Below are 16,919 nucleotides of genomic sequence, written 5' to 3'. Positions count from 1 at the left end.
TGATACTGTGATGACTTAGCATGGTCTTTTTATGAGCTGGTGTCTCCACCACCAGTCACACGCATGCTGTGATTCAAGGGGAGGAAATATAAACCTCATTGCTTGATGGAAGGAGTATCAAAGAAAGGACATTGAATTAAGGGCATTAGGAATGAAAGACATTGTTTCTAGTATCTTTGGAAAATACAAACTATTTCACAAGATGATGACAAGTTGTAACTCTGTCTCTCTTTCTCTCCAGATATAGATGAATGTTCTCAAACGCCCCCAACTTGTGGTCCTAACTCAAGCTGCAGAAACCTGCCAGGAAGGTATGAGTGCAGCTGTTTGACTGGTTTCTCTTCTCCCACTGGAAATAATTGGATCCCTGGAAAGTCAGGTCATTTTACCTGCACAGGTAATGCACTCAGACTCTCAGGCTTGGGTCTTTGGTAGACAACTCCTATTGAGTTGAGTACATGGTGTACTAAACTGAGACACCTAATCTTTAGTCTGCTCACTCTCCTCCACTGTTTCTCAGACATTAATGAATGCCTCTCCCATGGGGTCTGCCCAGAGCATTCTGAGTGCACCAACTCTTTGTGAAGCTTCCGCTGCAGCTGTGATGTTGGATTCACCTCTAAAAATTCCATCTGTGAAAGTATAGAGAACTTGATCTTCTTTTTTAGCTACTCAATTAATTAAGAACTTTACTTGATGTTCCTATGAGGTAAAGATTATGTTCTTAATGATCTTCTTGAGGCTCAGAGAGGTAAAATCATTAATCCAAGGATACACAGCTATGAAGTAGAAGAAGCTGAATTTGAATTCCTGTTGAGTGTCTTATATGAATTAAGCTGTGGCTCAGGCTGTATTTAGAATACTTCATGGCTCAAGGTCTAGCCTGATTTACACCTCACTGGTGGGAGATGTGACAGTATCTGGAGATAGTTTTGGTTTTCCATTCTGGTGATGTTGGTGGGTAGTTTGTGTTAATCAACTGGTCAGTCTCTGGGTAGAGAGCAGAGATCCTGCTAAACATCCTCCAATGCACATCACAGCCTCCCCACAACCAAGAATAATCTGGTCCCATGTGTCATTAGCACTGAGATAAATTCTGTCCTGGGGAAAGCTCAGATCCAAAATTCAGAATTTTTTCCTGAAAAGTATTTGAATGAAGACCTGAGAGTTATTCTTGATATTCCCTTCCCTTCCATATTAAATCAGTCATTATGTATTGGGCAATCTACCTGCTAAATATGTCTTGAATCTCTACTCTTTTCCATCCTTGGTTTAAGTTCCATCATTATTACAGTGGCCTCCTCACTAGTCTCTCCATTTTTCTAGTGTTGCTTTCTCAAATCTATTCTGCACACTACAAGCAGAATACTGTCACCAAGAGATATGGGTTTCAATTCCTGAGTCTGAGGCAGCATTATTAATGATCTGAATGGAGGGTGATTCCATAAGCAAGGCATAGAGTGATCAAGCCCTCAACATATTACCTTGGCTTGGAGTTAGAGATATTTTGAAATCATCTCTGACACTTCTGATCTATTTGCATCAGTTAGCTATATTTGTAGCAGTTAGCTATTGCTGAGTAACAAATGACCCCATAAGTTAGTGGCTAAAACAACCACCATTTGTTTATTTCTTAATTCCACATGTTGGAAATTTAGGTTGGGCTCTGCTCTGGTCAGTTCTTTAGGTCTCCACTGGGCTAGTGCATGTGTTTGTGGTCAGCTGTGTGTCAGCTTTGCTGATCTTGGCTGGGCTGCCTCATATATCTGCAGCTCATCCAGGATGATCTGTGTCTCTTTCACTTTGTTTTTTTCTTATTATCCTGGGGTTTGTTCATATGACAGAGGTAAGGGACCCAAAGTATGAACAGAAATAGGTTTCCTGAGGTCTGTTTGGAAGTGCCACCACGTTGCTTCTGCTGTATTTATTGGCTAGTGCAAGTCCTAGAGCCAGCTAGAGTGAAGGGCTACAGAATCCAACTCCACACATTAGAGAGATGAATGGCAATGTCACATTGTATGGCACAAGCCCCATACCAAGGTTGGACACAGGGAGGAGTAAAACATGACAGCCATTTCTACAATCTATGATAATTATGGTTTGAAACTATTTGTCACTTTTTGTGTGCATACAATTGACCAGAATGTATTCTCATGGCCATGCCTAATTAAAATGAGGTTAGGGAGAAGGGGAAAGTCTGGATATTGGGGAGGGTCAAGGGGAGATAATCTGTTTGTAGTGTCCCATCTTTACCACTTCTCCTTCTTTGACATGGGTTTTGATTTCTACTCACCAGATGTGGATGAATGTGCCAATCCCAGAAGTTGCCCAGAGCATTCGACTTGCCACAACAGTCTTGGAAGCTACTCTTGTGTCTGCAACCCGGGTTTTCAATCCAGAAGTGGAAAGAAGAATTTCCAGGGACCAGGAGAGACATGTGAAGGTAAGTGAAGGGTAAGTAAAGGTAAGTGAAGAGTCAAGTCCAATGTGTTTGCAAAGACAGAAGTGGTGGGAAAGAAGTTGAAGTGGATCTCAGCTGAGTCCAAAGCTCTTGTCTGTAGAGCTGAAGCCAATAATCAATCATTCATTCATGTATTCATTCTACAAATACTTCTTGAGCACCTAGTATATGCCAAGCATTATTCTAGGGATGAAGGATACAGCAGTGAGTAACACAGGTAAAAATTACTTGTTCTCCTGGAACTTATCATGAAATGTGGGGAGAGGAAGGTAACAACAAAATGCATGCAGGGAAATCTTGTGTGTCAGGGATAGTTCAAGGAAAGGTGAATAGGGAATACATGAGGGTGATGTAGTTTTAATAGAGTGGTAGAGAGAAGTCATGCTGAGAAGTTGATTTTTGATATAAGACCTGAAGGAGTGACATCCTGGGTATCTGGGGAAGGGTGTTCCAGGAAGAGTAAACAGTAGGTGCAGTGGTCTGGACAAGCCAAGACACTAAGCTCTTCCAGACGTGTTCATTCAGTCCTCCCAACAAACTGATGGTACAATGGTATTTTATACCCATCTTACAGATGAGGAACAGCCTCCATTATGATGGAATCGCCAAGGTCAAGTAGAAAGGAAATAAGAGAGTTAAGACTCAGCTCTTCCCAGTGTGACTTCATACCCCAGCCACCATGCCCTTCTGCCTCTGAATCAGGTTGCAACCACTAGCATCTCAGGGTGGGCCTGTGCAGGACAGATATCAACTTAATCCTCAAATTCCCAGTCCCTGAGACTCAAGGCAGCTTGGAAAGCTGTCATGTAAAGATACCTGAGCCAGACAGAACCTGGATTTAAATTGCAGTTGTGCTTTTCACAAGATACGTGATTTTGCACAGTTTTGAAGCCTCGGTTTTCTCCTCTGAAAAATGGGAATACTAGTTTGCAATTCATAGGGCTGCTGTGAGCTTCCATGATGTGGATGCCTGTAAAAGATTTTCCTCATTGCCTGCCACAAAGAAAGTGCAACACGTTTGCAGTGCATTTTTTATGTTAGCTAGTGAATACGTCTATAATATTTGCTCTGTCCCAGATTCCATTCTGAGTATTTAAAGATATTTATTGTTGTTCAGTCACTAAGTCATGTCTGTCTCTTTGAGCATGCCAGACTTCCCTGTTTTTCACTATGTCCCATAGTTTGCTCAAACTCATGTCCATTGAGTAGGGGATGCCATCCAACCATCTCGTCCTCTGTCGTCCCCTTCTTCTGTGCTCAATCTTTCCCAGCATCAGGATCTTTTCTGATTAGGTGGCCCTTCACATCAGGCGGCCAAAGTGTTGGAGCTTCAGTTTCAGCATCAGTCCTTCCAATGAATATTGAGGGTTGATTTCCTTTAAGATTGACTGGTTTGATCTCATCATCTTATTTAATCCTCTGAACAACTCAATTGGGTGGGTTCTATTATTGCTTTCATTTTAAAGATGAGGAAACAGAGACACAGAGAGATGACTTTTCTTATCCAGTGTATTAGCTCAGACTGCCATAACAAGGTACCATAGACTGGGGGTGGGGGCTTCACCAACAGAGATTTATTATCTCACAGTTTTGGAGGCTGGAGGTCCAAGATTAAGTATCAACATGGTTAGGTTCTGGAGAGAGCTCTGTTCCTGCCTTGTACAGAGCTGCATTCTTGCTGTGTCCCCACATGGCAGAGAGAGAGAGAGCTCTTGCGTTTTGCCTCTTGTTTCAAAAGTATAACATGTATTTCTGTTTTACACAGGTTGCATCATATTTATTTGGCTGTGCCGTGTCTTAATTGTGGTACTCATAGTCTTCCCTGTGGTGCATGGACTCAGTAGTTGTGGCACACATGCTCAGTAGTTGCGGTGTGAGGGCTTAGTTGCTCCATGGCACGTGGGATATTAACTCCCTGACCAGGCATCGAACCTGCATCCCCTGCATTGCAGGGCAGATTCTTAACCACTGGACCATCAGGAAAGCCCCTCTTCCTCTTCTTTTTAGGGCATTAATCCCATCACGAGAGCTCCACACTCAAGATCTTATCTAAACCTAATTGTTTTCCACATCCAAATGCCATCCCACTGAGGGAGAGGAGGCCTTCAACTTATGAATTTTGGGGAGACATAATTCACTCAATAACATCCAGTAAAACACAGATTATAAGGGTCAGAGCCAGGCTTTGAACTCATGACATCCATGCTCTCTACCCCTCCACTTGGATATAGTGATTCCTTGCAGAGGAATTGAAATTCATTAACAAAAGAGGGGAGTGATGAATTTGAGGCTGAGGGAACACAGGTGAGAGAGAATGAGCCTCATGAACCTACAGGTAATCGATGAATTTGAATCATGGATTATGAAGGCATTAGAAGCAAAATATGAGAGACTTCCCTGGCAGTCCAGTGGCTAAGACTTCACCTTCCAATGCAGTGGGTACAGGTTTGACCCCTGGCTGGGGAGTTAAGATCCCACTTGCCTCACAGCCAAAATTCCAAAACATAAAACAGAAGCAATATTGTAACAAATTCAGTAAAAACTTTAAAATAATGTTGTTTGGCCGCTAAGTCATGTCTGATTCTTTTGCAACCCTGTGGACTGTAGACTCCTCTGTCCATGGGTTTATCCAGGCAAGAATATGGGATTGGGTTGCCATTTCCTTCTCCAGGGTATCTTCTGGACTGAAGGATCGAACTCATGTGTCTTGATTTGACAGGCAGATTCTTTACCACTGACTCACTAGGGAAGCCTTGATCAACATAAAAAAATCTTAGGAAAAAAAAAAAAAAAAGAAAGGAAAAAATGAGCTCAGCTGGGAACAGACTCTCAGGGTCTTACATGTTCTAATGAGGAGTGTGGAGTTTGTCCTGAGCTGTGGGGGATCCTCATCAGAAGATTTGCATGGGTCACATACATGTCTCTAAATGCTTTCTTTTCGTAGTGACACAAATATGTTTAAGAAGGTGAGCCTGAAGGAGTCAGGGAAACCCATTGGCTCTAGTCAGTGATGGGACTGTGAGCCGCTACTGTACTCTCATCGTTCTTCTGCATTTTGATTTTTTGCTTAGATGTGGACGAATGTTCCAGGAACTCAACTCTTTGTGGTCCCAGTTCTGTCTGCACCAACATCCCAGGAAAATACAGCTGCTCCTGCTTGCCGGGGTTCTTTTCACCTGGCGTGTGGAGCCCTGAAAAACCTGAGGCTTTCAAGTGTGCAGGTAACTCTTCCCGCCATTTCTGGGGACTTCTCAGTGGGTGTCAAACTACTTTGAAACATGGTGATGACTTATCACAACAGTCATTTGTTCTTTTAAAAAAAGTATTTGTTTGTTTGGCTGCTTTGGGTCTTGTCATGGTACATGGGATCTTTCATTGGGGCGTGCAGGCTTAGTTGCTCCATGGCATTTGAAATCTTAGTTCCGCAACCAAGGATTGAACCCGTGTCCCCTGTTTTGGAAGATAGATTCTTAACTACTGAATCACCAGGGAAGTACCAAGTCATTTGTCTTTCCCCATGATTCTGTGGGTTGACCATATGGTTTTTTTGGGGCCCTAGCATGGTTGGCAGGTCCAAAATAACCTTGCTTACATGGCTGGTAGTTGGCAACGGCCTCTGGCTGGGAGTTCAGCTGGCCCTTCAGTTTTCCTTATGGAGTTTTCCTCATGGCTGCTTGGGCTTCCTCAGAGCATGGCAGCTGGCTCAGAAACACTCAGAGGGACATTGGTTAGATGGCCAGGGTTCCTCAACTTTGGTATTATTGACTTTGGGGCTGGATAGCTCTTTGTTGTGTGTCAGGGATGCTGATCTGTGCCTTATAGGATATTTGTCAGGGTCTTTGGTCTCTACCCATTGGATCCAAGTGACCACTAAAAATTTCTCCAGACATTGCCCAAGGTCCCTCAGTTGAGAACTAGATCAACAAAATAGAGATTTCTTACCCTCACACCAATCCAATACGGATATACTTGGCCGAGGGGCAACTTTCCTCCATGGAGTGATATAGGGAACCAGTTTCTTTCTATCTCTTGGTTCTTCTATCCCTTAAGACATTAGAATTCCTGGTTCCAGGGACTTCTCTAGTGGTCCAGTGGTTAAGACTCCATGCTCCCAATGTAAGGGGTGCAAGTTCCATCCTTGGTTAGGGGACTAACCTTCCACTTAGGCCACGTGGGCATGGCCAAAAGATTTTAAAAAGAAATTCCTGGTTACAGTCAGTGGTGGGGAAAAAGATAAAAGGTATAGCAACTTCTTAACCCCTTGGCCCAGAAGTTACATGTCATACTCCTTGACATCCCATAAATGAAAGCTAGTCATATGATCCCATCTAGCTGCAGAGGATTCTGGGAAATGTAGTCTCTGATTGGGCTGTTATGTTTTAGCAAGAACTTTTTCCTTTGAGGGGCTTCCCTGGTGGCTCAGTGGTAAAGAATCTGCCTGCAATGCAGGAGGTGCAAGTGACGTGGGTTCCATTCCTGGGTGGGGAAGATTCCCTGGAGGAGAACACGGCAATCCACTCCAGCATTCTCCCCTAGAAAATCCCATGGACAGAGGAGCCTGGTGGGCTACAGTCCACAGGGTCACAAACAGTCAAACATGACTGAAGCAACTGAGCATATGTGCACCCTCTGCTTCGAAAGGGGAAGTGTGATTTTTGTTGGCTTGGTGACCTATCTGCATCATGCCTGGTCTCTACCCCGCAGATGTTGATGAGTGCCTTGACAGGTGCCTTTTCAATGAGACATGCACCAACACCCCTGGGAGCTATTTTTGCACCTGCCACCCTGGCTTTGCACCAAGCAATGGACAAACTCAACTCCATAGATCAAAAGGCGGACTGCATAGGGGTGTAGGAAGTTTGTTGGACCTCCTTGGAAAGAAGAATCTCCTTACTCCTCTGCACTGTTTGATATCTTTGAGTTTTTTGCAGATATTGACGAGTGCCTTCAGGATCCCTCACGATGCGGCCCAGATTCTGTCTGCACCAACACCCTGGGCTCCTACAGCTGTGGCTGCGTTGTAGGCTTTCATCCCAATCCAGAAGGCTCCTGGAAACATGGCAACTTCAGCTGCCAAAGTAATCATCTCCTTACCTGTCTTGGCAATGGAATATGTGTCTTGCTTTGTAGAATTCTCACTTTTTCTCATTCTCTGGATTCTCCTCTTTTTTTTTTTTTTAACTTTATCTACATATTCTCTTATTTTCTGTTCACTTGTTCATTCATTAATCACTCATTTGATAAATTATTTTTGGAGCATCTGCTAATTAATGAATTCAACCGTCCCCTGCACTAGGTCCTGAGGATTTAATCCTGGATATGATGGACATGGTAGCTACCCTCATGGAGCTTATAGTCTAGGGAAGGGAGCACATGCATAATTATTTAATAGCCACAATGAGTGTGATAATTGAAGAATTGCAGTGTACTTTGTTGTGCATTGTGTAGTGGGATATTTAATATGCTCTGTGAAGTGTCATTTAAACAGAAATTTGAAGGAAGAGTGTGGATTATCTAGATGAAGAGTAGAGATCATAGTGCTCCAAATGATAGCATGTGCAAAGGCCCTGAGGCTAATGCAAAGTGAGGAGGGCATGGGAAATGGCATTTATGTCATCTGAGGATGTGGGCAGAGGTCAGCTTTTACAGGACTTGTGTGCTGTGTAAAGAATTTTGTAGTCTTTTTGCTGAGAACCATGGGGAACTTTGAAAGGTTTAAAAATTTTTAAGTTATGGACTATTTGATGTGTTAGAAGTATAGATAACTTATATGGAGGCAAAGGGGTATAATAATAAAATGAGTATATCTTAAGGCCTTAGCAACATAAGAACTAGAACATAATCAATGCCAATGCATATCCCTGAGTCCTCTGAAGAGAGGCCCATTCGGAACTTTGTTTGTAATTCCTGAACTTAAAATATTCCCCCTCTAAACATTCCTTGTTTAGTATGGTTTGCTTTGGAGCTTTATAAAAGTGGTATTGTATTATGTATAGTTTTTTCTGACTTGCTTTCTTCACTTGCTATCATGCTTCTCAGAATCACTGCTGTAGTGTGTAGCTATAGTTGGTTCATTTTCATGGTTGCATTGTATAACATGGCAATGGATGGATTTCAAGCAGGGGATGATGAACGCAGACTTGCTGGGGTTAAGTTTGACTTGGTTGCTTTTGTTTTCTTCGGAGGGATTCCCTTCAAGTGTAAAGATGATGTGATACCCAGCAACATGCAGGTCCAGTTATGCCATGCGGGAGCAGCGGTGGAGCCTAAATATGTAAGTATTTTTGAAGGTTCCTAGTTTTCGAGGTTTCTCCCAGAAGGCACTTAGGTAGGATGTTGTCCTGCAGCTTTTACAAAGACAAAAATAATCGTGGCCTAGACCAGATAGATGTTTATTTCTCTCTTTGTAGCAATCTGAATGTAAGCTGCTGAGATCTGACATGATGGCTCCATAATACTCTTCCATCATCAACACAAGACTCCCTTATTGTGGTCCAAAATGGCTGCTGCAGCTCCTGCCATCAAATCTGCATTCCAGTTGGTGGGCAGGGGAGAAGGGCAAGTGAAAGGCACAGTCCTTCTATTTAAGCACATGACCTAGTATCACTTTTGCTTACACCTATCTTCAGGAAAAGCTGGAAAGGAAGGACATTTGCCTATCTAAAACTTGGGAATTCATTTACTCAAACAAGTAAGAGTGTTGGAGTCTCACTTTTTGTGAGGTGTATTGCTGCATCTGTGTGATGTGGAATGGATGATACACAGCCTTCAAGCCAGGCAAAGAGGAATTTGGATATCTTGATTTTCTAATGAAGTCATTCTAGTGAGTAAAGACTCCAAAAGCATTTTCAGAAATTGATGTCACTATATTAAATATAAATGTATAAATTAGCTTTGGAATTCCCATGTACTTCAGACCACAGTTGTTTTTTTTTTAATTGTGAAATACACATAAAATTGATCATTTTAAAGTGTACAATTCAGAGGCATTTAGTACACTCACAGTGGTGTGAAAACGCCACTTCTATCTGCAAAGCTGTTTCATCACCACCAAAATAAACCCTATATGCCCATTAGCAGTTATTCTGTCTTCCCTCCTGTCCTCAACCCCCCAAAAACAGTGATCTAATTTCTATCTCTATAGACTTGTTCATTCTGGTTATTTCATATAAATGAAATCACACACTATGTGGTCTTCTGTGTCTGGCTTCTCTCACTGTGCATCATGCTCTCAAGGCCCAACCACATTGTAGGGAGTATCAATGCTTCAGTCCTTTTCATAGCTGAATTATATTCCAATTGGACCACTGGTTTTTTCACACATTTTCTGTCTGTTTTTGTTCTTGTTGTTCAATCACTCAGTTATGTTAGACTTTTTGCGACTCTATGAACTGCAGCACGCAGTTTCTGCACTTCCCTGTCCTTCACTATCTCCTGGAGTTTCTTCAAGCTCATGTCCATTGAGTCAATGATGACATCCAACCATCTCATCCTCTGTCACCCCCTTCACCTCCTGCCCTCAATCTTTCCCAGCATCAGGGTCTTTTCCAATGAGTCGGCCAAAATATTGGAACTTCTGTCTTTTTACCCCACTCAATAGTTTTGCTGTTGGTTGATGGTTTCTTTTCTTTCTTATGGGAGAGAAAGGTGCTGTGACTCCAATACTGATTGAAAGGCGAGTTTTTATTTTCCTGAGAATACTATAGCCTTGTGACACCAGGAATTCAGGACCACCCCATGTGGAGGGTTCAGTGGCCCAGTTGGTGCATTTCATGCTTGATCAATGCTCACAGGTGCTCTTCCCGCTTGGATACAGGTTTCCTTTTGTGCGCTGATGAATGCCACCCTCAGCGTTCTGGACAATGTCTGTGAAAACAAAACCACTGTCGTCTCTCTGAAGGTAACACTGAAGTCTTTGTAATCATGTTTTGAGTTTCAAACATCTTGGAGGCATACCTTGGGTACAGAACATCCTCTTTAACATAAAAGGGTTGTGAGTTAACGTTTAATCTGCTCCAGTAGTAAGGTTTGAAAAATTAACATGCAGAAAAATTGCCTTTTTTCTGTACAGTTTTGTGGGGTTTATTACCTGAGTAGGTTTGTGTAATTACCACCACAATTAGACAATAGAACTGTTCCATCCCTCTCCCCCAACAACTTCCCTGGCCTCCCTGGCCTTCCTTTTTTTTTTTTTACTTAAAAAATTAAAAAAAAATTTTTTTTGGCTGCATGGCATGTGGGATCCTAGTTCCCCAACCAAGGATCAAACCTGCATCCCAGCAGTGGAAGTGCAGAGTCTTAACCACTGGACCACGGAAGAAGTTCCTTGGGTTTCCTCTTTATCGCCATATATTCAATCCCTTCACGATTAGCGCCTGTGAATTCCTGATCTATTCTCTGTCATTTTAGTTTTATCTTTTCAAGAATGTTTTGTAAATGGAATCACACAATGAGTGGCCTTTAGAGTCTAGCTTCTCTCAGTAAGCACTGTGTTTTCAAGTTTCATCCACTTTGCGGCATGTGTCAATGCTTCACTCCTTTTTGTGGCTGAGTAGGAGTCGGACACGGCTGAGCGACTTCACTTTGACTTTTCACTTTCATGCATTGGAGGAGGAAATGGCAACCCACTCCAGTGTTCTTGCCTGGAGAATCCCAGGGACGGGAGAGCCTGGTGGGCTGCCGTCTGTGCGGTCGCACAGAGTCGGATACGACTGAAGCGACTTAGCAGCAGCAGCAGCAGTATCCCATTTTCTGGGTGGACCACAGAAGGTTTATCCACTCATCTTTGAAGGATATTTGAATTGTTTCCAGTTGACCAAGATCTCTTCATTCCTCCACCCCCACCTCAACTTTTGGTGATTATCAATAGAGCTACGATAAACATTATGTGTGTGTGTGTGTGTGTGTGTGTGTGTGTGTGAATCTGCATTTTCATTTCTCCAGGGTAAATACCTAGAAGTGGAATGACTAGATCATTATAGTAGCAGATTTTATTCAGATCTTTTTATTGATATATAGTTGATTTACAATGTTGTGTTAATTTCTGTCATATAGCAAAGTGATTCAGTTACACACATATATACATTTAAAAAATATTCTTTTCCATTATGGATTTATCATAGGATACTGAATATAGTTCTCTACAGTTGCAGATATTAAACATTAATTTCTATTAAGTCTTAAAGTTGAAACTAATGGATGTTGTTATTTCATTGATAAATCTAAATGAAAATAAGAAAATAACACTTTCATCTGTATTCTGGTGAATTTTTAATTAATTAATATAACATTTATTCATGAAGTGTATATTCATTCATGGAGATTTCAGATTAAATTTGTATAAACAATGAGCCCTTTCAACAAACTTATTTAAATTCCTGCAAACATTTTCTACCATGTTTACATGTTTTCTCATTTCTCCCCAAATTTTAAGTACGGAATGAAGATTTACAAACCTAAGGCAAGGTTACTATACCCTTACATGCCATGTGTGCCGAGTTGCTTCGGTCATGTCCAGCTCTTTGCAACCCTTTGGAGTATAGCCCACCAGATTCCTCTGTCCATGGAATTCCCCAGGCAAGAATACTGGAATAGGTTACCATTTCCTCCTCCAAGGGATCTTCCTGATGGAACCCGCATCTCTTATGTCTTCTGCATTGGCAGGCGGGTTCTTTACCACCTGAGAAGCCCTTACTATGCTCTTAAAGGATTTATAAATCCAATCAACCACACATATGAATATAATAATTCAGATTTTTAAAATGTGCAATGCAGTATGTCAATCTTAAAATTGTTCTCTTAAATTGTTCAGAAAAAAATCACAAGTCTAATTGCTTTTTGGCATGAAATCATCTGGTTGGTTTGCCTCTCTAATACATCAAATTGTTCCAACCATTAAGAAACAGATTTCCAAATTAAGCCAAAGATTAAAAGATGTCCTAAAATTAACACACATGTTTCACCATTATGGAGTTTTAGCCTGCCTGATATTTTTTTCTTTTCTGAAGATATAAACTAAACTTTCTAGCTAAGATGAATAAATTTAATGTCAAAGGGAGTTTTGATGATATTTCATCTGCTACAGAACTGAGAATCACACTTTTTCAGGATGATTGTAGTTGAGATTCTTCTGCTGCGTCAGTGGAGAGGGACCCCAAATTCATGCCTTTCATTTCGGATATGGTTACAAAACTCAGTACATCTTGTTTTTCCCAGCCAAACATCTCTCAAGTTTCACTCTGACTCAGTTTTTACTGAAGTTCTTTTCATCTTCTTGTTATCAAAGTTGGGTAGATAGAAATTGTTTTCCCTGCTAAGATATCTGTTAATTTCCTTCACCAGTGGACTGGATTCAATTAATTTCTTCCCTTCATTTCTTAAGTTGTGAATTATTTTCAGATTTTTTTTGTTGGGGTCACATTTTATAGTCAATTTATTGATAATAATCAACAATCAAGGAAATAGTATCAGCATTAATATTAATATAATTATTGCTATTCTTTCCTTAACTCTGTTCCTTAGACAGAACCAAATGTTAACATTTAGATGTATATCTTTCCATATGTTTTTTTACTTTGTGAATACATGGAAAACAGATCCACACCATACACACACACACACACACACACACATTGAATCATTTATTGAGTACCTACTGAGTGGTTTATAGCAGTGATTAAGAATCCAACGTCTGAGGTCAGACCCTACTGAGTGGTTTATAGCAGTGATTAAGAATCCAATGTCTGATGTCAGACCCCCCAAGGTTCAAATTTTGGTCCTACTATCTACAAGATATGTACTCATGTTTTCCTATCCAAAGTGGTATTAGCAGTAGCCTCTATTTCATAGTTATCATAAAATTAAATAATATCTATAATATTATTTAAATAATATAAATAATAAATAAATAATATATAATATATCATAAAATTAAATAATATATAAGATTATATATAAAATATATACTATATAAAATATAAATATAAAATATATATAACATATAATATATAATTATAAATAATCATATATAATATATATGATTATATGTAATTATATACAATAAATAATGTACAAAAATAATAAAGTATAAATATATAATATAAAAACATATATTATATATTATATATGTTATATATTATATTATATTATATATTATATAGGATTATATTAAAAATATATCATATATAATAACATATAATATTTATATATGCTATACATAAATTATATATATAATATATATATTATATATTATATATAGTATATAGTATATATATTATATTATATATTATATATAAGATATCTCATATATCTTATTATATATAATAATACATATAAGATTATATAAAATATATTATATATAACATATATAATATACAATATATATTATATATAACTATAAAATATAAATATAAATTATATAATATAAATATATATAATATATATGATAATATATAAATATAATAAAATATAAAATATAAATATAAAATATATAAAATATGAAATATATATATAATATATATTATATTATGTATATAAGATTATATATAAAATATATTATATACAATAATATAGAATATTTATATACACATAATATATACATATTATTTATATATTATATTATATATAATACATATAATATATAACAAAATATAATATATTAAATATATGTAAATTAAATATAATTAATTTAATTATAAATTAAATAATATATAAAATGTATTTATATATGAATCTTCATGTATATTTTATATAATAAATATATATAACATATATTAGATAATTTATTTTATTAAATGAATAATATGTATAATAAATATATATTATTTTATAAAATAAAAATAATATATAATATATATAAAATTAAATAATATATAATCAATACTTGGTTCACAATAAGTACTAATTATATTTATTTTAAAATCTCAATTAGTGCCAGAAACATAAATACAATAAATATGAAAGTTTAAATTAAAATGCTTGCTGTTTTAAAAGCAAAATGAGATAATACAACATATGGTTCTGTAACAGACTTATAGCCTTAGAGAACTAACTTATGGTTATGGGGGTGATGGGGAGAGAGATAGATTAGGGGTTTGGAATTGACGTGTACCTAATGCTATGCTTAAAATAGACAGCCAGAGTTTCTGGCTTTTCCCTGTAGAACACAGGAAACTCTGCTCAATATTCTGTAATAACCTAAATGGGAAAAGAATTTGAAAAAGAATAGATACTTGTACATGTATCACTGAATCACTTTACTGTACACCTGAAACTAACACAATATTATTCATCAATGATACTTCAATATAAAATAAAAATTTTTTAAGAGGACATATAATTGTAGACTCACAGGAAATTGCAAAAATAGACATAGAATCCTATGCAAACTTCCAAATTTCCCTGGTGGTGACACCTCATATAATGAAGAAAATGTCAAAACCAGGTGAAAAACAACAACAAATGTGATTCTGTACTTTGCTTTACTTAAAAATAGCTCTTGAACCTTTCTGCTTGTTAATGTATATGGATATACTATATCATTCTTTTATTAGCAACTGCATACGGGGCTTCCCCTGTATATGGGAGATCCCCTGGTGAAAGGCATGGTTACCCACTCCAGTATTCTTGCCTGGAGAATCCCATGGACAGAGAAGCCTGGCGGACTACAGTCCATGGGGTCACAAAGAGTCAGATACGACTGAGTGATTAACACTTTCACACTATCCCATGATTTGATTTTCACATGTTTTATTTAACCAATTGCTTGGACATTCAGGCTTTCCAGATTTTTGCTCTCAAAAACCATGCTGAGATGAACATCATTACACAAGATCCTTGCACAATTTTAAAGTATTTCTTGAAGGAGGGAATTCCCGGAAGGGAAATTGCCGAGTCAAAAGGGTACATGTAATTTATGAGGCAACAAGCGCTGACTTACTGCACACCAAGCTGCATCCCCAGTAGGGCTTCTTGAATCAGGAAAAAGAGGCTGAGGAAATGTCTTTTTTTTAAAGATTTTTTTTAAAGTCTGTATTGAATCTGTTACAATATTGCTTGTTTTATGTTTTGGGTTTTTTGGGCAAAAAAAAAAAAAATGTAGGATGATGTGTAGGATCTTAACTCCTCAACCAGGGATGTGTGGGATGTGGGACATGTGGGATCTTAGCTCCCCAACCAGGGATGGAACCCACGCCACCTGCATTGTATGGACGAGTCTTAACCACTGGACCACCAGGGAAGTCCCTAGTGAATGGCCTTTTAAATTCTTCATCATCCCAGACTGTCAACCCATTCTCATGGTGAGAGACGGGGGACAACTGCTGTTTCACTGATGAGAGAAAGAGCAAACACACACCTTTCCTTGCAGAGTACGGCTAAGAGACTTGACTCTGTGATTGAAAAAACATCCAAGTGGTCCAACTTCACCAAAGAAGAGACCTCGACGCTGGCCACAGTCTTGCTGGAGAGCGTGGAAAGCACCACGTTGGCAGCTTTTCTGAAACCCTCAGCGAATGTCAGTCAGACTATTCAGACGAAACACTTAGGTAGGATATATCTTTCAAGGTTGCCCCCGGGGGCTGACTTAAGCGGGTGACTTTGACATTGTGATTCCCCATGGCTTTCTCATATACCACATCCAACTTGTGTCTCCTGCATTGTCAGATGGATTCTTTACCACTGAACCGCCTGGGAAGCCCTAAAGTGGAGTGGAGCACAGTAAAATCTGGAGGAGAAGGGATCAGAAGAGAGAGAGGCAGATTTTGTAGACAAACGCCGGCTTCCCTGATGTCTTAGTGGTAAAGAATCCGCTTGCAATGCAGGAGATGCAGGGCACCTGGGTTTGATCCCTGGGTCAGGAAGAACCCCTGGAGGAGGAAACGGCAATCCTCTCCAGTGTTCCTGCCTGGGAAATCCCATGGTTGGAGGAGCCTGGCAGGCTACAGTCCAAGAGGTCCCAAAGAGTTGGAGGTGACTGAACACAGAGTAGGGAGTCACAATTTTACTTGAGGTAATGGGAGGGAGTGGGATTGAAAAGTTTGAGAATAAACACAATCTCATCTAGCTTATATTTTAAAAGGACACCTCTGGTTCCATTCCCTATCTAGTTTTCATTAAAAGTCCTGTAATTATTGCCATGTTACAGGTAAATCTGAGGCTCAGAGAGGTTAAGTCACTGGTCAAGTTTACACAGCAGGTGAGTGGTAGAGCTGGGCCTCCTAGTTTGTGACTGCAGAACATGAACCCTTTTCCACTCTGCTGGGCTTGCCCCAGACCCTCCAGATTTCCTTTGGTTTTGGAAAACCAGTCTAACTTTGACATAGTCAGAGGCTCATGACTGTTATCTTCCATCCTTATTCACTGCAAGTTCATTTTTCCCTGAAGCATCTCCTGAGATGTGAACGCTTACTCCTAGAGTTCCAACTGGGTTTTGAATTTGTTTGGTGCCTCCATCTGCCTG

At 39.2% G+C, this 16,919-nt stretch overlaps 1 protein-coding gene across 10 annotated transcripts in view; it reads left to right on the top strand.

Moving 5' to 3' along the window:
• LOC109561675 (adhesion G protein-coupled receptor E1) overlaps positions 1-16,919 on the top strand; it is a 66,403-nt gene that overhangs the window by 28,598 nt on the left and 20,886 nt on the right. For 8 of the 10 annotated variants that reach the window (XM_070792947.1, XM_070792951.1, XM_070792944.1 and 5 more), the window contains 7 exons: positions 242-397; positions 2,297-2,443; positions 5,533-5,682; positions 7,393-7,539; positions 8,647-8,735; positions 10,278-10,361; positions 15,828-16,005. In XM_070792947.1, the coding sequence (XP_070649048.1) occupies positions 242-397; positions 2,297-2,443; positions 5,533-5,682; positions 7,393-7,539; positions 8,647-8,735; positions 10,278-10,361; positions 15,828-16,005 (951 nt within the window). The remainder of the gene's footprint in view (positions 1-241; positions 398-2,296; positions 2,444-5,532; positions 5,683-7,392; positions 7,540-8,646; positions 8,736-10,277; positions 10,362-15,827; positions 16,006-16,919) is intronic. The other 2 variants (XM_070792953.1, XM_070792945.1) reach the window with 1 other exon arrangement.

This window comes from Bos indicus, chromosome 7 (assembly GCF_029378745.1).
Source record: "Bos indicus isolate NIAB-ARS_2022 breed Sahiwal x Tharparkar chromosome 7, NIAB-ARS_B.indTharparkar_mat_pri_1.0, whole genome shotgun sequence".
NCBI lineage: Eukaryota > Metazoa > Chordata > Mammalia > Artiodactyla > Bovidae > Bos > Bos indicus.
This window is presented reverse-complemented; position numbering and strand designations above follow the sequence as displayed.